Raw genomic sequence first — 22659 nt, 5'->3', positions numbered from 1 at the left:
TCCTCCACAGTTTCTTTCTTGCTTTAAAAAAAAAAAAAAAAAAAGGGTATCAGTGGACCCTACAATTTCATATGCCAGATTTTTTTTGGATTTTTTACTTCACCTTGAGTAAGTGACAATGTGACTTAATTTCTACAAATTTTCAGTGATCCCATGGGGCTCAGAGTGCCCTTCCCGGATGCCCGTTTCAACATACCTCCTGTCTGTGGGGTACAGCTCCACAGTGACCACATCAAGAGAGTTCCAGGCTGAGATGGTCAACCCGTTGTACAGACACAGCATGCCTATCATCATGGATTCGCTGGTGCCAAACCAAAGGAAGAAACAGCTGATCCCCGAAAGCACCATAGAGCCACCTATCAATGAAGCAGACAAAATGGTGAAATGTCTTCCATGGTCTTAGCAGAGTGAGAGCTCTTGGGTCTGAGATCTCTCAGCAAAACTGAATTCTGAGGCCAAGCTGCTTTCAAGAGGAGCTGCAGGCTGGGCTTCTAAGCACAGGTACAGGTGCATTCACCTGGATGAAAGGCTTACCTCTCTAACTGCTGTCTGAACACAACAAGTATGAAATGCACATCATCAATTACTCTGCTGTTTAAAGTGGAAAAATGTATGTTAGTCACACATAATTAGTTTTTAGTGTGTTAATTCATGGAAGCAGCTCAAATGTAATGTTAATTGGACATAATTTTCACTAAAATTTAGTCCTAATGAAAGCTCTTAAGGATTTCTCCTCATCTCTGTAAGATGCAAATCCCCAAGGTGGGAAGCGAGGTTTTGGTGGGAAACTGGTTCCCTCTAGACTGCAGGAGTAGCTCTTTTACTTTACATAAAACCAAGCACGTACCCAGCATTGTTAAACGCCCAATCCTGTCCATTAGGAGAGCAGACACGATGTTCCCTGGCAACACTGCCAACGTTCCCAGGAAGTTGACAAAATAAATCCAGTAGGCACTATAGTCATCATCAAAGGTGATCTGGCACCCCGTCTTGTTGTGAATAAATACGCAGTTTTGAAATTCACTGTCAATGAATTTATATGACTCAAAATCTATGGAAACAAAGACAAGTTATCAAGTTCTAAATAGGTGTGCACCATAGTATATGCAACCCTGTTGAGAATTCAGGAAAGAATCATGGTATTGTAAACTCCATAAGGGCTTCAGGGCCTGGGTTGGTTTGACTTTTTGTGTCTTTTCCTGGCCAAAGCACAGGGTCTAGTAGGACCTCACACATACAAAGTAGCTAAATGAAGGAACAGCTTTGATGAATAAATAAATAAATCATGTTTGAGAGTCTAGTTATCTTCTGGTTTCCTATGGTTGGCTATTGCTAATTTTATTACTTGCTTACTCCTTTACAAAGTTACTTTAATTATCACGTTACATAAGGACTATAGTACTAATAGCTTCCATACTACAATTATAAAAACAATTTGCTTTAAAATGTGCAGTGAATCAGCCTTATCATTGCCATTTTATGGGACTCGGAGGCACAGAGAAGGAGCATGACTTTCCTTGGACCTCTGAAGCTGAACTTATGATTCAAGGTCTAAGTGGGCAAATCCACTGAAGAACAAGGGTCTCATTTGAAGGCCATGCATACACTGCTGATTTTATCTTGAGCCTGGATGTATCCAACAAGGGACTGCAGGTTTAGTGAGTTCTGCTAAAAGGCCCTGAGAATCAAAACTGTTATCTTCCCTGCTGATCAAGTTCTGCCAAAAAGCAAGTCTTCTGAGGTTGAAAAGGTTAGATAGCACTGTTTCAAAACAAAACAAAAACACCCAAACTCATTGTCATTTGGAGCTGAGCAGACTGGTCCTCTCTGAGCACCAAGAAGGCAGGGCTGGCAACAGGGTAGGTGTGGATACTCCTGCCAGTATCAGGCTGTTATTTTGGACTTGTACTGTAGGGTAGACATACCAATGTGTGAGGTGGGCAATGCATGGATTTCATATCAGATAAACCTAGTTCAAATGCCAGCTCTGTTACTAGTTCTATGACTGTGACCAAGTAATTCAATTTTTATAAGCCTCAGCTATTGTGAAAACTCAATAAGTTAATGCATGTCTAACGACCTAGAGTAGGAACTGGCATATAGTAGCTGCTCAATCAATGTTTGTTTCCTCTCCTTTTTTTTTTCCTGGGGAGTTTTCCAGACTTCATTAAATAGACTGGCTAAAAGATTATATCTGATTGAGGATAGCCATATTTTGGCTATGGAGTCTAGGTGTCCTCAATTAAGAAAATACAGGTAGTCCCCGACTTACAATGTATTTGAGTTATGACAAACTGCACTTACGTCTGTCTGTGGTTTTTTTTTTTGTTCACGTTATGGCTAGTAATATGTTCTACATACATGTTGCAGTACATAATTTCCTGACATTGTCATGTCAGTAAGTTTATATGTAACATTTCTAACCCCCAAAGACAAAGATTAGATTTATAAAGATACTGATAATAAAAGGCAATAATAATGAAAACTAAAAAAAAAATGAGGTTTTCAACATATGGCAGAATCAACTTACAACACAATTGTTGGAAAGGAATCCCATCATAAGTCGGGGACTACCTGTACCAGATTTTGAAACCAGGATTATCAAAACAAATACAGTACGGATTAATTCTTTGCTTTAAAAAATATTCATCAAAGGATCTTTTCCAACTTTAAACTTTAGCAAGTCCGATTTGTACTAAATCTGACAAAGACAAACAATACAAGCTTAACTTCTCTTCCACTTGATTTAGGGAACCTGTTTGTCTGCACTTTAATCTCCTCTTCCCACGTACGTCTCTGGCCACACTCTCACGTGGTATCACGTTTCTGCCACAAGCCCTCTGAAGAGACCCCCAGTGGAGGCAGGGCTGGGTAGCATACCTACCTGTGTTGTCAAAGACAGTATCGATAAATGTGCAGTTCTTGAAGTAGGTATTGAGTGAAGTCACATCCTCAAAGGTGCAAGACTTAAAAATGGAATCTTTGAAAGTTACAGACTTGAACTTGACCCCTAAGAATCTGACCAATACAAAAAAAAGAAAGAAAAATCATTTTTGTGACTTATGTCCATCAAGGTTCCAAGCTAAGTCAGAGGTTAGAGATGTGATGCCTCACTAGAAAAAAAAAAATAAAAAAATTGTAAGTGCACAGGTTTCTTCACTTTCTAAGCTGTTTGCCTTTCCCCTTTTCTTCATGCAGCCCATGCTCTGACTCATTGCTCGACAATGTCATTTTCCACCAGAGCAGATGAAACTCAAGATAACACCATTTAGGTTTTTGCAATTTTGATAAAAAGCTTTACGGAGTATGTGATTGAAGGTAGACAGTTTGGTGATTACCTGTGGCTATTAATTCTTTATTTTTCAATCCTTTTGTCTTGTTCCTTCACATATATCTATATTTGCAAATTCTCTCTTTGGGGTTAATGGCCCTATCTTGAGGAACATTTTAATGAAAATGAAATGACTTTTAATGGGGTCCCTGGGTGGTGCAAAGAGTTAATACGTTTGGCTGCTAACCGAAAGGTTAGAGGTTCCAGTCCACCCAGAGGCACCTCAGAAGAAAGGCCTGGCACTCTACTTCTGAGAAATCAGCCACTGAAAACCCTATGGAACACAGTTCTACTATGACAAACACAAGGTCACCATGAGTCGGAGTCAATTTGATGGCAACTGGTACCGGTATAGCCCATTTTATTTCCTCATACTCTTCATTCTTCTTTTCCTTAACTTATTTTTGTTGCTCTCCAGGGTCTCTCTAAATTTTCTTTTCACGCAGGTCAACTCCACTACTTAACAAATATGAAGAAATTCAACTTCCAAAGTAGTTTTAAGTGAAGTAACTAAAATACATGTACCTTTAAAGCTCATTTGGAAGTATTCAAATTCAGCCTGAAAATGACTAAATGTACAAACTAAAAAACTGCACGTTTCAGTGTTGCGAAGACTAGCGAGAAATAATAATACATTTTTGTGAATAGGTAGAAAATTGAGTTATTTCAAAGTTACCAGACCTGCCATTGTCGTATTCCACACCGGTATGAATCTGATTTTCCATCGTAAAGTTAATGCTGAAATTTGCATATTTCTCTCTCTCCACTTTTTTAATTTGTAACGCGTATTCATCCGACTGTAGATGTTTAATAACATCAGGGAACCAAACAGATAATCCATAGTACCTGCAAAGACAAAGCAATGTGAGTTTGTAAAGGCCTTAGCACACCAGAGGCAATGAGTGTGTCCCTAACATTCTCAGAGAGGTAGCCGTCCCCAGAGAAGCACTTCCTGTTGTAACTGGCTCCCTACAACATCATGGATCATCACACTGTAACCTGCCCCAACACACACACACACACACACACACACACACACACACACACACACACACACACCATCAAGTCTGCAAAAATCAAGCTAGAGAGATGGCCTGGGGCTTAGCGGGGAACCGTAGGTATAATTCCTGAACTCTTCTTTGAAGAGTAACCAGTGCCATCGAGTCGATTCCGACTCATAGTGACCCTGTAGGACAGAGTAAGAGTAGACCTGCAGAAACAATCTGGTCTGGTACTCAGACATGGCATCCTGGCCCTGATGCTTTCTCGTCATTCCAGGCTGCACTAAGGGACCTATCTCCTAGTTTGATGGTACAAACACCGGGGATCCAAGAACTGTACGGGTTCTTAAAGAATTAACTCTTTGCTCTAATGAAGAATCTCTCTTGGTTCTCACCTACTGTGATATTGCTAGCCAGGGGGTAGAGCTTGTTTCCCAAAATTGTTCTGGGCTGTGAACAGGGACATTCAGGTTATTATCTGAAAATACAGATTTTTACCACTTTCTGCCCTTTTGACTTCTAATGTGTTATTCTAACAATTAACAGCGGAGTCTCGCTGCTGTGCTGCCCAGAACTGCAGCCATTAACTATGTGTGGCTACTGAACAGCTGAAATGTGTCTAGGCTAAACAGAGATGCACTGTAAGTGTAAAATACACATACGATTTTGAAGACTTAATATGAAAAAAATGTAAAATATCTCATTGATTTGTATATTGATTATATGTTGAAATGATAATATTTTTGATGTATCCGGTTAAATATATCATTAAATTTAATTTCACATGTTTCTGTTTCCTTTTTTTTAAGTGTGGCTATCACAAAATTTAAATTTACATTTGTGGCTCCTATTATATTTCTATTGGATGGTGCAGCTATAGCGTAGTGGTTCTCAAAATGTGGTCCTTGGGCCAGCAGCATCAGCTTCACCTGGAAGGTTGTTAGAAAAGCAAATTATGAGGATTCACCCCAGACCTAACCTAATTGGAAACTCTTGGGGTGGAGCCCCAAAATCTTTGTTTTCAAGAGCCCTCCAGGTGATTCTGATGCACTTTCGAGTTTGAGAACCGCAGCTCTAGTTACACTAAACTACAGAGGCTAAGGACTTACCAGCATAGCCTTTGAGGGCAGACAGGCTAGGTTGGAGTTCTGGCTTTGCCACTTAACTAGCTTGTGTGCTCTTGCACAAGTTATCTAAGCTTCAGTCACCCCATCTCCAATAGAGGAATGATGATAGTATCTACCTTCCTGGCGCCTTGCCCAATTAAATGGAATTCAAAGTGTATAGAGTCGCTATGAGTTGGAATTGACTCGATGGCAACGAGTTTGGTTTTTGTGGTTTTAGCATATAGCGAGTGCTCAGAAAAGAGTCTGAATAGTTTTGAATCATCATCATCATCATTCGAAACATCTCTGCCTCACAACTCCAAAGACACCAACCTCTTCTCTTCATGGGTGATGCATTAATTACTACAGGGAGTGGGAAGTGGCAACACTGGAAAATGTCTATTAAAAAATGTCTATTTTTGCCTAATTTGTTGTTTAGAAAAACGCAGATAATACCTTGCACTTTCAGCCAGATAAGATCTTAAGGGTGAGTAGAGGCATAAGAAACGACTCAGAGGTACAATGTCCATGGCATTGTTCCCCGGCCACATAAATCAGGCAAAAAATTAAAAAATGGCAGCAACATGTGAAGTGTGCTACTCTGGAACATCCATTGCCAATGCTGTGGAGGAATTTCAGCAAATTTTTCATATATTTAGCAGATACTTAAGGAACATCAACTAAATGCTAAGTACTGTTTGAGGTTCTGGGAATTTTGCAATAAAGAAACAATAAAGCTAGTCGACAATAAGTAAACAAAACAAAATAAGCAAACCAGATAATTATTACCATGTAATCTTTACTCCAGAGTAGGACTTTTGTCTTGCTTGTCTTTGTCTTCTTTGTACGTAGCCCAGTGTATAGCACATACCCATTGCTGTTGAGTCGATTTCGAATCAGAGTGACCCTACAGGAGAGAGTACAACTGCCCCACAGGCTTTCCAGTGAGCAGCTGGTGGATCTGAACTGCTGACCTTTTGGTTAGCAGCCAGCTCTTAATCACTATGCCACCAGGGCTCCACATATCACATAAACCCCAAACCAAACCTGTTGCTGTCTAGTCGATTCAGACTCATAGCACCCCTACAGGAAAGAGTAGAACTGCCTCACAGTTTCTAGGGAGTGCCTGGTGGATTCAAACTGCTGACCTCTTGGTCAGCAACCACAGCTCTTAACCACTACACCACCAGGTTTTCTACACAGCACACAGTAGGTACTTAATACACGTTCATTTGCAGCTCTTCCTTCTTTCACAGAGAAATGGATTTCCTGGAACTCGAGTGGGAGTTCCTTGGCATATTCTAAACCAACATTCTCAATTCAGAAGTGAGAAAACTGAAACTAATATCCCCAAGTCACACAGCTAACCAAAATCACACAGCAGAATTAGATGCTAGGTCCTCGACTCCCAGCTTCATTTTCTTTCCATCTATTACCCATCACCTAGCGCTGGGATCTCTGACCACTCATGTGGCTTAATTTAGGGATGTTAAGAGGTGGAGCTTGCAGCATAAATGCAGGCAGTAATTAAGATCCTATTTGGCTGAAAGTATAAGGTATTATTTAATTGCATTTTTCTAACAAACAAATTAGGCAAAAATAGTTTATAGACATTTTCCAACAATGAATATTCAACTCTTAGCAAAAAAAAAAAAAAAAAAAAATTGTGAAATTTTGCTCACTGCTCCTCTTTTTTTAGAACACATCTATGGCAGCTTCATTCACTTGACAACTATTTATCGAGTACCTACTATGTGCCAGGGGCATATATCAGTGAACAAAACAGGTTAAAATCCCTGTGTTCATGCAAAGGGAAGACAGACAATATACAGACTCAAGAAGCCTTTCGTATTTTAGAAGGAGGAAGCGGGGAATAATAAAGCTCAGAGGCACAAGGAGTGCTGAGAGGCTGTAATTTTAAATGAGGTGCTTAGGAAAGGTGTCACTGAGATGGTGACAACTTCTGAGGAATGACTGAAAGAGGTGAACAAATGAGCCGTACAGAAGTCTGGAAGAGCATTCCAGGCAATGGCAAATGCGGAGGTCTGAAAGAGAACGTTCTGGCATGTTCAAGGAACAGCAAAGAGACCACTGTGGCTGGAGCTGAGAGAACAAGAGAGGAGGACGGAGAACTCACAGGGGCCAGATCATCTAGGACCTTACTGGAATTTCTAAATACTGTTGGTTTTGTCACTCCAGCTTTATGACAAGATAAATGAAATAACTGGTTTATAAGAACCATAACTGTCAGCAGACGTAAGCTAACAAAATTCTTTCACAGCAGGCTAACAAGCAGTGTAAGAAAAGAAGCAGTGTGACTGGGAGGTACCATGTGGAAATGTAAAGATTTCTCTCGCCAAGAATTCAAATATTACTTACCCAAAGGACAGGGTGAACCAAACAATTGTAAGCTTTATTGTATTTTCCCTGACTGGGTAGTTGAAACATCTCATAAAAGTCAACCAAATCTGTGAAATATTAGAGAGTTAGTTATCTTATGCAGTATTTAGTCAACCTCACTCCCCAAACCACTCCACCAAATTATAAAAAGTTGAGTTTTCTTTTGTTTGAGTTCATTTGAATGGAAAATGTAAAAGCTAATGTAAAAACCGTACGAAATACTGGAATTTTCTTTTTTCTGTTTTCTAGAGGACAATGGATAAAGTAACTCGAGATTTAAATCCACCATGTCACTGCCAAGATTCCTGGCGTAACGCTTTCCCTTCCCCAAAATGGAATGTATTGGCTACCCTGCTGATCCCATAGGGGTTCTGTTGCCTGGCTCTAGTCTAGGAGTCAGGTTTCCTAGGCAGATGGGAGAAGAGCCCCACTCAAGGGACTGATCAGCTAAACCCTTCTCCTGACCACTCTCAAATGCAACAAGTAGGCAAGCAAGTCAGGGTGGGACTTGTTACTTACTCCGTACAATTCTGTGCGGATTCGAACAAAACACCTCCTATACCATGTTCCTGTGTCGCTCTCAATTTCAATCAGCTCGTCTATTTGCTTGGGGGTTTTGATTCTGTTTACCTGTAAAGAGCAACAGAGTGCAAAATGCTGAGTTCTCCTCTCTGAAGTTGCTGAGTGTAAGTTTACGATTTGCTTTAAAAGAAGTGACTTCAATAAAAAGTAAGCAGATATTTGATAATCAGTGTGTACATATATGAAACCATTGGCATAAGTGTACAAATCCAAGCAGCACCTGAAAAACTGAATAAAGAATGAGTGGGAGGAAATTAGAGAGAAACAGAGGAAGAGCAAATAGTAATGGAATAATATGAAAAATAATGGCCTTCTCTGAATAATTACTACAAAGACACACATTAGCAGATAAAATATCCAGATAGATTAGTTTCTGCATTATTAAATTGTTTTGCTTCGACTCAAGTGATGCAATATGCTTTTCTTTGGAGCTTGTTTACTTGATGAACTTGGCTTAGAAACTAAAAATAGTTTCTAACGCTTTCCCCATCAAAATTCTATTCTCAGAGGGTCACTATGAAAGGCCAGGCCTTTTTCTTCCTTCTCCCACAGTCTAATCCACAATGACTGCTCAGCAAATATTCACAGGTGGCTATGATTCAAGGTCAAGTGAATCAGTTTTAATTTTAATTATCAACACTGATTCTTTAGTGATATAAGCCAAAAACCAAACCAGCTGTCATTGAGGAGACTGACTCACGGTAACCCCACTGTGTCAGAGAAAAACTGTGCTCCATAGCGTTTTTAATGGGTGATCTTTTGAAAGCAGATCTCCAGGTCTTTTTTTTCGAGTTGCCTCAAAAAAAAAAAAAAAAAAATTTTTTTTTTTTTCTGGGTGGACTCCAACTGCCAACCTTTCAGTTAGCAGCTGAGCACACTAACCATTTGTACCACCCTCAGCAATGTGAGGGTGAACCAACAAAACCAACCCATTGCTGTCGAAGTCGATTCCAACTCATAGTGACTGTATAGGACAGAGCAGAACTGCCTCATAGGGTTTCCAAGGAGCACCTGATGGATTAGAACTGCCGACCTTTGGGTTAGCAGCCATAGCACTTAACCATTACGCCACCAGGGTTTCTAGTGTGGGGGTGAGGGGAGATAAATGATAGAGGTTCAGCATGAAAAACTGCACCCATGACTTGTTTGCCTCCTTTTGCTAAGGAAAAGAACCAAGACATAAGAAAAGCAATGCTTTCAACTAGGGTCAGATTAACCAGTACGGCATGGCGCACACGGGTGTGGATAGAGCAAGGTACACACGGCTTAATTGTATTTACTTGCTAATCTGTGGTGAACAATTTCTTTTATTTCTTGATATCTCCTTGACTTCCTCTCCAAATGGCAGTTCTATAACTACACCATTTATCCTCCTTTTTGTTATGAAGTTGTTGTCATTTACAGATCGACGTCTCTGGTTCCCTGATTTCAGTGCTCTAGCTTTATTTTATTTTTGAGAATTCTTTATCTGAGCTGGTATCTGGCTGACGCTGTCATATGTCTTAATCTCAGGTTGTTGTCTGATGTTGTTGATTCTCTGTCTGAAAGACTCTCTTTAATATTTCTTGTAATGTTGGTCTGGTTTTTACAAATTCCCTTAATTTTTGTTTATCTGGAAATATCCTGGCTTTGCCATCACATTTGAGACAATTTTGCAGGATATATAATTCTTGGTTGGCAATTTTTTTCTTTCAAGGTTTTAAATATGTCATCCCATTGCCTTCTTCCCTGCCTGGTTTCTTTTAAGAAATCAGAACTCAGTCTTATTGGTTCTTTTTTTTGTAGGTAACATTTCATTTTTCCTGAGCTGCTCACAGGATTCTTTCTCTGTCTTTGGTTTTGGAAAGTTTGATTATGATGTGTCTTGGTGATTTACTTTTGGGATCTGTCTTTGTTATGTAGTGCTCCTATAACAGAAATACCACAAGTGGATGGCTCTGACAAAGAGAAACTTATTCTCTCACGGACTAGTAGGCTACAAATCCAAACTCAGGACGTCAGCTCCAGGGGAAGGTTTTCTCTGTTGGCTCTGGAGGAAGGTCCTTCTCATCAATCTTCCCCTGGACTAGAAATTCTCCACACAGGAACCCCATGTCCAAAGGATGTGCTCTGCTCCTGGTGCTTTTTTCTTGGTGGTATGAGGTCCCCATGTCTCTCTGCTTGCTCCTCTCTTTTATATCTCAAAAGAGATTGGTTTAAGACACTAATCCTGTAGATCTCATAATATAACTGCCACTAACCCATCTTATACGTCATAGTGCTAATATTTACAACACATAGGGAAATCATATCAGATGACAAAATGGTAGACAATCATACAGTACTGAGAATCGTGACCTAGCCAAGTTGACAGATATTTTTGGGGACACAATTCAATCCATGACGGGATCTATCCTGCACTGGATTCACTGTGCTTCTTGGATGGGTACTGTCTCATCTTTCACAATATTAGGGAAGTTTTCTCCCAACAAATCTTCAAAAATTTTCTCTGTGCTTTTTCTTTTTCTCCTCCTGTTCTTGAATTCTGACCACATATAGATTCCTCTTGATAGTGTTCCACATGACTCTTACTTAACTTTCTTCATTTTTCTTTGTTCTTTTTTCTGATTGTTCCTCAAACAAATTAGTATCAAGGGATTTGTCCTCTACTTCACTGATTCTGTCTTCCATTCATTCAAATCTACTCCTGTTTCCTTCCGTTGAGTTACTTATATCCAATTTTTTTTTTTTTTTTATCTGCTGGATTTCAAGTCGTTGTTTTTGTATGGTTTCTAATTGTCTATTTTGTCATTTTGTTCTTGTATCATTTTCCTGAATTCTTCTAGGGTTTTGTCTGTGTTTTCCTTGATTTCTTTCTTGATCTCTTACAGGATTCTATATAAAAGTCTTTTGTATTCCTTATCAGGTAGTTCCATTGCCATTTCTTCCTCAGGAAGGTTTCCTGGCCCTTCATTTTGATCACTTACTTGAGCCATCTCATCCTGCTTCTTTATACGCTTTGACATTGTCTTGTTTCCATGGTATTAGGCTATTATTTTATTTATCTATTGATTATATGTTTGTTTGCTTTGTCCTGATTTTTTGTTTTGTTTTGATATACCTGGGTGAACAGGGTGGGCATGCTATGCTGGCCACTAGACTGGGAGCACTAGAGTGCTCACCACCTGTCTCTGGGTGGGTGGGGCAGCAGCTGGCAGTGTGAGCACAGGTCTCTGCTGGTTGTGTGGGTTGGCTGAGGGGGAGCTGGGTGGGCATTGGCCACTGTCTGTTTTTGGTCTGGTAGTGTAAGAGCAGGTGATGGCACTCGCTGAGTGAGCTGGGTGGCAGATGCGGTGGGTGTGGCAGGCAAGCAGGGGCATGGGATTGTGTTCTCCTCCTCTTGCTGGATCAGCAGGCAGGGGTGTGAGGTGGTGGGAGCTCTCTCTCTACTGCTCGCCTGTTCAGTGAGTGGGAATGGATTACAGGCTTTTGGGAGCACAGGAGCACAGGAATGTGCTTTCCACCAAGCCAGGTGGGGTGGGTGGCTGGTGGGCACGTGGTTGCTGGCACTCCCTAGGTTGGGGGGTGGGTAGTGGGCAGGTGAGTGCTTAGCATACAGTTGCTGCCTTCTCTGGGTCAGGAGGGTGGGTGTGGGTGAGGGGGGATGGCAGAGGGAACTGGTTGGGGTGGAAAAGGGGAGGTTTCAAACAGTGGTCCCTGGTGGCTGAGGCTGCAGAGGTTAGGGGGTTTGTGTCTCTAATCACCAGGAGGGTGGGGGGATGGGGCACATACTCCTCAGGTCAGCAGATGAGGGTGCCTGTAGTCCTGTCAGATGGGGGACTTCCTGTTGACACTGTGCGGATCTATTGCTTTCTGTGCGCCACCCATCCCAATAGTAAGGGACCAGTGCTAGCGAATGGCCCTGTTTCTGGGTCCTGGCTCCCTTCTTGCTGTGTGGACACCGAGATCCCTGGAGCTCTTCCCCTTCTTCTTGTACTTTCCCTTCTTAGGTCTGGTTCATGTCTAGCTTACTTTGCTTCACTCTGGGTATGCCAACGCTTTTTCTCTGTCTCCTGTTGAGAATTCCATGAAGTTGCCTTTCTGTGTTCCTCACCCAGGACAAGTGCTGGCTTTGTCTCAAGATGGCCACACTGTGCTGGTTTGGCTGGCAGGGCCCCTTCATTCCGTCTCTCTCCTCATTTGCTGTTTTCAATCAGTTTCTTCTTCCCATCAGTGTTTGATCTAACTTATTATCTTTTCATTTGATACTCAGGGTTCCAGAATTGTCATTTGTATCTGTTTCACTTGGTTTCTGTGGTCTTTGTTGTAGAGGGATGGCATGGCGTGTCTGACTAGGCCGCCATCTTGGCTCCTCCCTCAAAGTGACTTTTTGGATATTATGTGGATAAAGGAAAGGAATAAAATAGAATGGTTTTCACAGTGTTGGTTTGGGTGGTACTGCTGATAGAATATGGGACATGGAGGCGGTTTGGGGATTTGTAAGGTAGTAGGTTCAGATTTTTGGAAACACTGGTGGTATAGTGGTTAAGATCTACGGCTGCTAACCAAAAGCTCAGCAATTTGAATCCACCAGGCACTCCTTGGATACCCTACAAGGCAGTTCTACTTTATCTGTCATGGATTGAATTGTGTCCCCACAAAAACGTGTGTATCAATTGGGCCAGGCCATGATTCCCGGTATTGTGTGGTTGTTCTCCATTTTGTGATTGTAATTTTATGTTAAGAGGATTAGGGTGGGATTGTAACACCACCCTTACTCAGGTCACCTCCCTGATCCAATGTAAAGGGAGTTTCCCTGGGGTGTGGCCTGTACCACCTTTTATCTCTGAAGAGATAAAAGGAAAGGGAGTCAAGCAGAGAGTTGGGGACCTCATATACCAAGGAGACAGCACCAAGAGCAGAGCACGTCCTTTGGACATGGGGTCCCTCTGCCTGAGAAGCTCCTCCACCAGTGGAAGGATGAGGACAAGGACCTTCCTCCAGAGCTGACAGACACAGAAAGCCATCCCCTGGAGCCGAAACCCTGAATATGGACTTGTAGCCTACTAGGCTGTGATAAAATAAGTTTCTCTCTGTTAAAGCCATCCACTTGTGGTATTTCTGTTATGGCAGCACTAGATAACTAAGACACAGTCCTCTAGGGTCACTATGAGTCAGAATCGACTCGATGGCAACAGGTTTGTTTTGTTTTGTTTTAAAGTTCATATTTGGTATTACAGTATTTGAAGGGCCTATAGGATATAGGGAGCCCCTCGGTGGTGTAAATGGTTAACATATTTGGCCACCAACTGAAAGGTCGGAGTTTTAAGTCCACTCAGACGCACCTTGAAAAAAAGGCTTGGCAATCTGCTTCCCAAAAATCAGCCACTGAGTCAGAGTTGCCATGAGTCAGAGTCAACTTCATAGCATTTAAAAAAAAATTAGGATGTAGAATGATGTCTACAAAGCCTTTCAACATGCATGTCTGGAGCTCAGAAGCTGAAATCAACTAAGGAGAATGTACTGAATTAAAAGAGAAGTTAGCCAAAAACAGAGCTCTAATAAACATTGATATTTAAGGCAGACGCATAAGAAGAAGAGCTGGAAAATGAGGCCTTGGAGAAACACACGCGAATGCATCGTACTGTAGACATAACAAGGAAAAAGACAAATCTGTCATCGTAGAATCACTTATTGATATTGAAAGTCACATATAAATGACAATGTGACTTATTCATTCTCTTGGCATATTCCCACCCTTATTCTCCTTACATCTTTCTACAAAAACATTATGGATGACCATGACTAGACTTAGTAACTCAAAGTTTCTGGAAGAAAGGGCAGGTAAGCAGAAGCAATGAGATCCTGTAGAAACACCTTCTCAGAAAGTCTCTGGTGAAGGATTTATCCTTATCTGGCTGAGAGGGGTTAAGTGGTGTCTAGATGACATCTCAAGATTCCTCCAGCTTTATGACTCCTTGATTTAAAGGTATTTTTCCTCTATCATGCATCTACTCAAAAGGAGGGCCTACTCAGACTTCTAGGTCCTTAATCCCTTTTGCCCGTTGCTGTGGAGTCGATTCTGACTCATAACGACCCAATAGGACAGACTAGAACTGCCCCATAGAGTTTTGAAGGAGTGTCTGGTTGATCTGAACTGCCGACCTTTTGGTTAGCAGCCATAGCACTTAACCACTATACCACCAGGGTTTCCTTCTAGGTCCTTAGGGGAGGGAATTAATTACTCATCTTCATTTCTCCATTACACTGCATAGAAAATTTTGCTACTTAAGAATCTGTGATAAATATAAAAAAAGTAAACAAAAACAAAAATAAATAAATTAAAAAAAAAAGAGAATCTGTAATAATTTGGATAGAAGCCAGAATGGTTTATCTTTACATTATGAAAAGATTTATATTTACATTATGAAAAATTCATTTTCTAAGGAAATGAAAGGAATAAATAACATTGCAGGGGCCTTTTATTTATTTATTTTTATTGTGCTTTAAGTGAAAGTTTACAAATCAAGTCAGTCCCTCATACAAAAACTTACACACACCTTGCTATGTACTCATAGCTGCTCTCCCCCTGAGACAGCACACTCTTCCTCTCCACTCTGTATTCCCTGTGTCCATTCAACCAGTTCCTGTTCCCACTGCCTTCTCATCTTGCTTCCAGACAGAAGTTTTCTGTCTTATAGTCCAGTCAAATCCCTGTCTGAAGAGTTGGTTTTGGGAATGGTTCCAGTCTAGGGCTAACAAAGGGTGTGGGGACCATGACCTCAGGATTCTTCTAGTCTCAGTCAGACCAATAAGTCTGATCTTTTTACGAGAACTTGAGATCTGCATCCCACTGTTCTCCTGCTCCATCTGGGACTCTCTGTTGTGTTCCCTGTCAGGGCAGTCATTGCTGGTAGCCGGGCGCCATCAAGTTCTTCCGGTCTCAAGCTGATGTAGTCTCTGGTTTATGTGGCTCTTTCTGTCTCTTGGGCTCATCTTTACCATACGTCTTTGTTGTTCTTCATTCCCCATTGCTCCAGGTGGGTTGAGACCAACTGATGCATCTTAGATGGGCACTTGCTAGCATTTAAGACCCCAGACACCACTCACCAAAGTGGGATGCAGAATGTTTTCTTAATATATTTTGTTATGCCAGTTGACATACATGTCTGCAGGGGATTTCTTAATGAGGGCCTATTTCACATGTTTTAAGAACAATAATTGATATATAATTTACATTATTTATAAGCCACTGCAGGTCTTTTCTTACTGTATATCCTCTAAGCCTATTTTAGACAAAATATTTTAGTACACTTGTATGGCTGCATATATTGATTTTTAGGAGCTCCCAGTTATCTGGTTCTTATCTGCATTTTTAGTAATGTTTTGCATACTGTTTATGCCATGTATTAGGGCTCCTAACGTTGTCCCTATTTTTCCTTCCATGATCTTTATCGTTTTAGATTTTATGTTTAGGTCTTTGATCCATGTTGAGTTAGTTTTCGTGGATGGTGTGAGGTATGGGTCTTGATTCATTTTTTTGCAGATGGATATCCAGTTATGCCAGCACCATTTGTTAAAAAGACTGTCTTTTCCTGAATTAACTGACTTTGGGCCTTTGTCAAATACAGCCACTCATATGTGGATGGATTTATGCCTGGATTCTCAATACTGTTCCATTGGTCTATGTATCTGTTGTTGTTTTGACTATTTTGACTGTTTCGACTATTGTGGCAGTATAATAGGTTCTAAAATCAGGTACAGTGAGGCCTCCCACTTTGTTCTTCTTTTTCAGTGATGCTTTACTTATCCAGGGTCTCTTGCCCTTCCATATGAAGTTGGTGATTTGTTTCTCCATCTCATTAAAAAATGTCATTGGAATTTGGATTGGAATTGCATTGTATCTATAGATGGCTTTCGGTAGAATAGCTATTTTTACAAAGTTAAGTCTTCCTATCCATGAGCAAGGTATGTTTTTCCACTTATGTAGGTCTCTTTTGTTTTCTTTCAGTAGTGTCTTGTAGTTTTCTTTGTATAGGTCTTTTACTTCTCTGGTAAGATTTATTCCTAAGTATTTTATCTTCTTGGGAGCTATTGTAAATGGTATTGATTTGGCGATTTCTTCTTCAATGTTCTTTTTGTCGGTGTAGAGGAATCCAACTGATTTTTGTATGTTTATCTTGTATCCTGATACTCTGACTGCATATACTGAAAGATTTAAAAACTATTGTTTATTCCAAACAGCTCTATATGTCCAATTTGCATTAATTTAGACTAGCTTTCACCGCGGAGAATAAACTTTATAACTAGCATATGGAAAAACATTTCATGCAGATGGAATAGCATGCACAAGAGCAATGGAATGGGATCAGGTAAAATAGTAAGTCTGAGGAACTGAATGACCAGTGTAGCTGATACACAGTGAAACTGGAAAGTAGGCAAGGCTAGACAGCCAGGGCTTGTTGGACAGTTTGAGGATTTTTGTCTTTATCCTGAGAGCAATGGGAAACCAGTAAAAGGTGGAATTGGGATGTGTGTTATATATATGCGTGTGCATGTGAGATATCATGAAATATATATTGTGGAAACAAGCCTCGGATTCTTTTATACTTATGTTCATGTCAAACTAGTTCAAGTTGAAGCTACAAATTTGGATTACCTTTCTCTGGCTTCCCACATAGCTGCCTTCCTTTACAGAATTCTGATTTAATATTAATCACTGACCTAAGAAACGTCCATGTGTGAAATATCTGCCTTTAAGTAAAACTGTTACTGAAGATAATGTCCATTATACTATTCAATGTCCCTTTTAATAAGATCTGTGAATAAACTCCTTTCAATTTAGAACCGGGATAAAGTTGATCTTTCCTGAAAAAGTGAAACAATTGCCACTTAATTTGTATTAAAAACTATGTAATCCATTAAATTTATCTTTTTGCCTTGATTGTCAGAAAACCTAAAGATCCCTGGGTGGAGCAAAAAGTTTGCACTTAACTACTAACCTAAATGTTGAGGGTTTGAACCCACCCAGTGGTGCCACAGAAGACAGGTCTGACCATCTACGTCTGTGAAGACTACAGCCAAAAAAACCCTGTGAAACAGTTCTACTCTGTAACACATGGGGTCGCCGTGAGTCACAATCAACTTGAAGGCAATGGGTTTGTTTGTCTTTTTGGTCAGGAAACCCAGAGCTTAGTTTTATGCTCAATTACTCTGCTTTGATCCTCTAACATAATTGTTTTCTCATTTATTACTGGCTCTGAATTTTTTATCCTCAGTAAATAATTTTACAATTTTACTGAGTATCCCAATGTCTGTTAAGGCATCAGAGTTATGAAGGATAATCCCTGGCATCTCAGAGAGAAGGCCATGGGGCTGCCATGAGCATATGACTTTGGTAGGAGTGGGGGCAGTGATGAGAGTGATGAGAGTGGAGAAGGTGGGGGTTGGGGGGTTGTTACTTGATAATGTATCTGGAAGCACAGAGACCAGAATTCCCACTAATGAAAGGCAGGTATTTTCTGCCACTTTGCCTCATGTAAAATGCATATGGTTGATTTTCACTTTTGACTCAATCTGATAAATTTTGTCTTTTCACAGGAGTGTTTATACCATTTTTATCCATTTAATAATTATTTCTACTCTTGACCTGTTTTAAGATTTCCATTTTTTAAATTTCCTTTATTTCATCTCTACTTATAAATGAACGGCATTCTTCCTTTTTTTGTCTTCAATTTTTTGAAAATTATATATCCAATCTCTAATTTCATTACTGGTTATTTTTAAGGGGGAGCTCTGGTGGCACAGTTATTAAAGCGTTCGGCTGCCAACCAAACGGTTGGTGGTTTGAACCCACCAGCTGCTCTGCAGAAGAAAGATGCTTCTGTAAAGTCTGCTTATGTAAAGACTTAGAGCCTTGAAAACCCTAGAGGGCAGTTCTATTCTGTTCTATAGAGTCCCTATGAATTCGAATCGATTCCACAGCAGTGGATTTGGTTTCGGTTTGGGTATTTCTAAGTTTTTTCAAAAGTCTATATTTTTATAAGGGGGAACTTAGCACACTTTTTTTCCCCTTGAATGTTCTTCCTACCCCCAACTTTTATGGCTCATAGTACAAAAATTATTATAGAATGTAAAAAAATAAGAAAGATAATTTAATATTTTTTAAAAAGCTCTTTGATATTCACATTAGATGCTATCATATTAAAACCATTACACAGAAATCCATATGTTTAACTTGTTTCTTGAGTTCTTAATTTTGTTTCATCTTGGTTTGAATATATCAAGTCACTTTTTCAAGAGAGTTACATGGGTGGTGGTTTTCTGGGCTCTTTCATTTATGAGAATATCTTTCTATTTCTTTCATATGTGAATAATTGTCTGCTTTAAAATTGGAGGGAATTTCTTTTTAGAGATTTACTAGGCTTCTATACGCTTATATACTCTTATTAAAGAGAAGTTTTTACTAGGCTTAGTTTTGCATACAATTCTTTATGAAGCCCAGACTCTAGCCTTTCTCCTAACACACTGGCATCTCTCAGTTAGGGCTTCAGGGAGAACTCACACTGGATCATCCAGCAAACTGTAAAAGCCTATAATACATGGGATATTTGAAGAGGTAAGAAACCTGGGGGTGCCTGGAGAAAGGTGAGACATCTAGAAAGCCATGGGTTCCCAGGGTGGTACCACAGAGGACAACTTTATAATGTTATCTCTGTCTTCTGACTCCCCCTCTCCCAATACACATATACACACATACCCATATGTATGTGCACATATGTGTGTATATATTAATAGCAGCTGGTTATGAAGCAGAGTGTGCCAGATACTGTGCTAAGTGCTTTATATACATTTTCGCATTTGATCTTCTCCAAAACTCTCTCAGTTAGATGTTGTAATAACTACTTTGTAGATCAGAAAACTGAAGCTTAGAACCTTGATGTTACTTGTTCAAGTGATACAGTAAGGAGGTGGCATAGGTTTTGAACCCAGATACCTGTGACACTGAGGCATAGGTTCTCATCCATGATGCTCTATCTAGGAGACCTTTAGAGCACTCTGAGCTCCCTGGCTAAGCGGCATGTGGAAATAAGTTTCAGTGAATGGCCAAAGCAAGAGCAGTAGACCTGGCAGAGCAGAGGAGATGGGCTGATAGAGGCCCATATCCCTTTTTATAGCAAGTGGAGAAGAATCAGCCCATGGTCCCCACACCTACACCAAGTGGAGAAGAATCTGCCCATGGTACTGAAGCCAGGAATTGGAGAATAAGTCTGAGATTAAAATGTAGTCTCTCCATCTTCACTCCATCACTTAGGTTGTTTTATCCTACACAGGCATAGACAGAGGTTGACAAATTATAGCCTGTGAGCCATATCTGGCCCTCTGCCTGTTTCTGTAAATAAAGTTTTATTGGAACACAGCCATGTCCATTCATTTATGTATTGTTTTTGGCTGCTTTTGTGCTACAATGGCAGAGTTGAGTAGTTGCAACAGAGACTATACGGTCTGCAAAACTTAAGCTATCTATTATCTTTACAGAAAAAGTTTGCTGACCCTGATGTTGAGGATTCATTGAGGAGCAGTACTCACCGTGAAGACTTTCTCAGGCTGGCCCCGTGCCCTCATATTTGTATCATGGATTAACTTCAGAATCATCCAAGCTTCATCATGTTTTCCAACCTAAGAAATATGAGTAGACAGTGAAGTGGTAAAAAGAAGAACTCTTATATTCCCTGGTTTTCCAATAACCATCTTATACCGTCAGGTCAAACAGAATGTAATTATATGTTTAGGTATATCCCACTGGAATAAGCAGTCTGCTTGGATATCATTGAGTAAATTATCAGTTTAATGGATGTGTCTACAACAAGAAATTGCACCTTTAGACAGTAACAATTCATTTATAAAACATTAAGCCATGTCTTCCTCATTGAGTGAAAAATTACTTATTTAGGGAGAAACATTAGTGCTTTCTGGCCATGAGGCAGCTTGTTCATGTGCTGGCTGTTTAAAGCATGTCTCCATGAAACCCAGCCTTCCATGGTTTCATCTGAAACCAAACCCGTTGCTGTCAAGTCAGTTCCGATTTATGGTAACCCCCTAGGACAGAGTAGAGCTGCCTCATAGGGTTTCCAAGGAGTGGCTGGTGGATTTGAACTGCTGAGCATTTGATTAGCAGCCAAGCTCTTAAACACTGTGCCGCCAGGGCTCCAAGAGTAGGATCGTGAAATGTACCTACCAAAGAGGCAAACATACTTTCCTAGAATTAACGAGGAATTCTTTCCAACGTATGTGGGTTACTTGAGTATTTGTAATAACAAGCATTACCTCCAACAAGAACCGTGGGCTTTCAGGCATGAATGTGAGGGCCACCACAGCAGAGACACAGGGGAGAGCACAGACGATCACAAACACACGCCAGCTGTGGAACTGGTAGGCCGACCCCATGCTGAAGCTCCATCCTGGAAAAGGAGGGCAGGAAGAGTGAGGAAGAGCTCTTCTCAGACTGCCTACTGGGAAATGAGGTCTCCACAGTCACTGTCTTAATATCTACAGAAGAATGAGCTGACCTGGGCATCAGCCACAGTGACCAGCTCAACTTTACAAAGCAGAGTTGAAAAGGAAGGTGCTTGAAACCAAAGAGATCAGGCCCTGAGTAGCAGGGTGCATATGTGTTCACATACAACCAAATTCCAAAGTCAAAGACAAATTAATTTGGGATAGTGCTTTTTTCTAATAGATCATCTTCTATTTGTTCCTCCACCTCTTTCTCCACATGGCTGTGTGCCAGGAAACTGACTTCTTGGACTGTGTCAACTGAGCTCCCTTGCTCACTGGCTTCCAATTGTGTTTGAATAAAGGAAGCACTGGTTGGAGAACAAAAGGTGGGAGGAGGGGTAGAGATGCTTATTTCCCTTGCCTCCCTTCCCCCCAGTTGGGTGGAGGTTTGACAGTGAGTGTATTTACCCCCAGGTTTTCTCCTAATGCCACAGCTCTTGTCAGATTCTGGCAATCCCTCCCTTCTCCTGCCTTTAGAGGCATTGGGGGTGGGGTACGGAATGCCTTCCTGCCACTAACTCCAAGTTGCTTTTTCATTCCTCATTGGCTTCTCTTAATCCTTCTCACATCTTTGTAAATGTTGTTAAGTGCTGTCAAGTTAGCCCCAGACTCATAGTGACCCTACGTACAACAGAATAAAATGCTGCCTGATCCTGCGCCATCTTCTTGATCAGCTGCAGATTTCATTGGCTGATTTCTGGAAGTAGATCACCAGGCCTTTCTTCCTAGTCCATCTCAGTCTGGAAACCTGTTCAGCATCATAGCAACACACACGCCTCCACTGACAGATGAGTGGCTGTGCATGAAGTGCATCGGCCAGAAACAGAGCCTGGGTCTCCTACGTGGAAGGTGAGAGTCCTACCGCTGTGCCCTCTATGCCTCATTCTTTGTAAATAGTTCCTTTATTAAACTCTTCTCAATGGCCTTTTTTGAGGGTATCATCAATGTCTTGCTAGTGCCCTGACCAGTAAAATTATTAAGAATTGACAGTTGTTATATCTTTCCACTTACACATACAACAGACCAAGAGAATTTAAAATTTCTAAACGGTACTTTTATTATAATAAAAACAAGCATATGGGGATCCAAAGAGAAATCCCTGCAAGAACTGAAAGGAAGTCATCATTTGAATGAATATAAAATGGTGGAAAGCAAAATTCAAACACGGCTCCAAATGAGAAATAATGAGGCATATCAAATCTAATTGAAAACAGAAGAGATTTATAGAAGCATAGATGAATTACATGAGGGGAAATCTTATTTTATAGGGCTTTTTATGAACAAAAGTCAGGTAGTCTAAATCCCACCCCCAGGGAGAGTAGCATTTAATTATTCGTTGTTTACACAGGAGCCAACAGATTCTGTTAGGTCATCTATGGAGGTGACATAATTTCCTCAAGGCCACAGAACTACACCAGAATTCAGGGCAGAAGCTCCTACACCGACACACGGCTTGAAATGCATGCCAAATGATGTAAACATCAATGACATGCTATATCAATCTTAGATTAATAAATATATTATGGACATTTAATATATGAGGATTATGTGGATCACGAAATTAAGAAAACTGTAAACCTTAGGAGGGGATGGTTAATCTCAATGTTCCAAAGTCTCACGTATCTAAAAAGTAGAAGAAATCCTATGACAGAACAAAGAAAACATACCTTGTTCACTTCACACTTGATCTTAGAGCTTACTA

At 40.5% G+C, this 22659-nt stretch overlaps 1 protein-coding gene across 3 annotated transcripts in view; it reads right to left on the bottom strand.

Moving 5' to 3' along the window:
- Window positions 1–22659, bottom strand: part of SV2C (synaptic vesicle glycoprotein 2C) — a 267450-nt gene that overhangs the window by 30322 nt on the left and 214469 nt on the right. For all 3 annotated transcript variants that reach the window (XM_049865919.1, XM_049865928.1, XM_049865936.1), the window contains 8 exons: window positions 20727–20860; window positions 19989–20078; window positions 8358–8468; window positions 7818–7906; window positions 4013–4177; window positions 2885–3018; window positions 848–1051; window positions 197–356 (listed from right to left, as the gene is read on the bottom strand). In XM_049865919.1, the coding sequence (XP_049721876.1) occupies window positions 197–356; window positions 848–1051; window positions 2885–3018; window positions 4013–4177; window positions 7818–7906; window positions 8358–8468; window positions 19989–20078; window positions 20727–20860 (1087 nt within the window). The remainder of the gene's footprint in view (window positions 1–196; window positions 357–847; window positions 1052–2884; window positions 3019–4012; window positions 4178–7817; window positions 7907–8357; window positions 8469–19988; window positions 20079–20726; window positions 20861–22659) is intronic.

This window comes from Elephas maximus, chromosome 2 (assembly GCF_024166365.1).
Source record: "Elephas maximus indicus isolate mEleMax1 chromosome 2, mEleMax1 primary haplotype, whole genome shotgun sequence".
Taxonomy (NCBI): Eukaryota; Metazoa; Chordata; class Mammalia; order Proboscidea; family Elephantidae; genus Elephas; species Elephas maximus.
The sequence above is the reverse complement of the archived record's forward strand: the minus strand, read 5'-3'. Positions and strand labels throughout refer to the sequence as shown.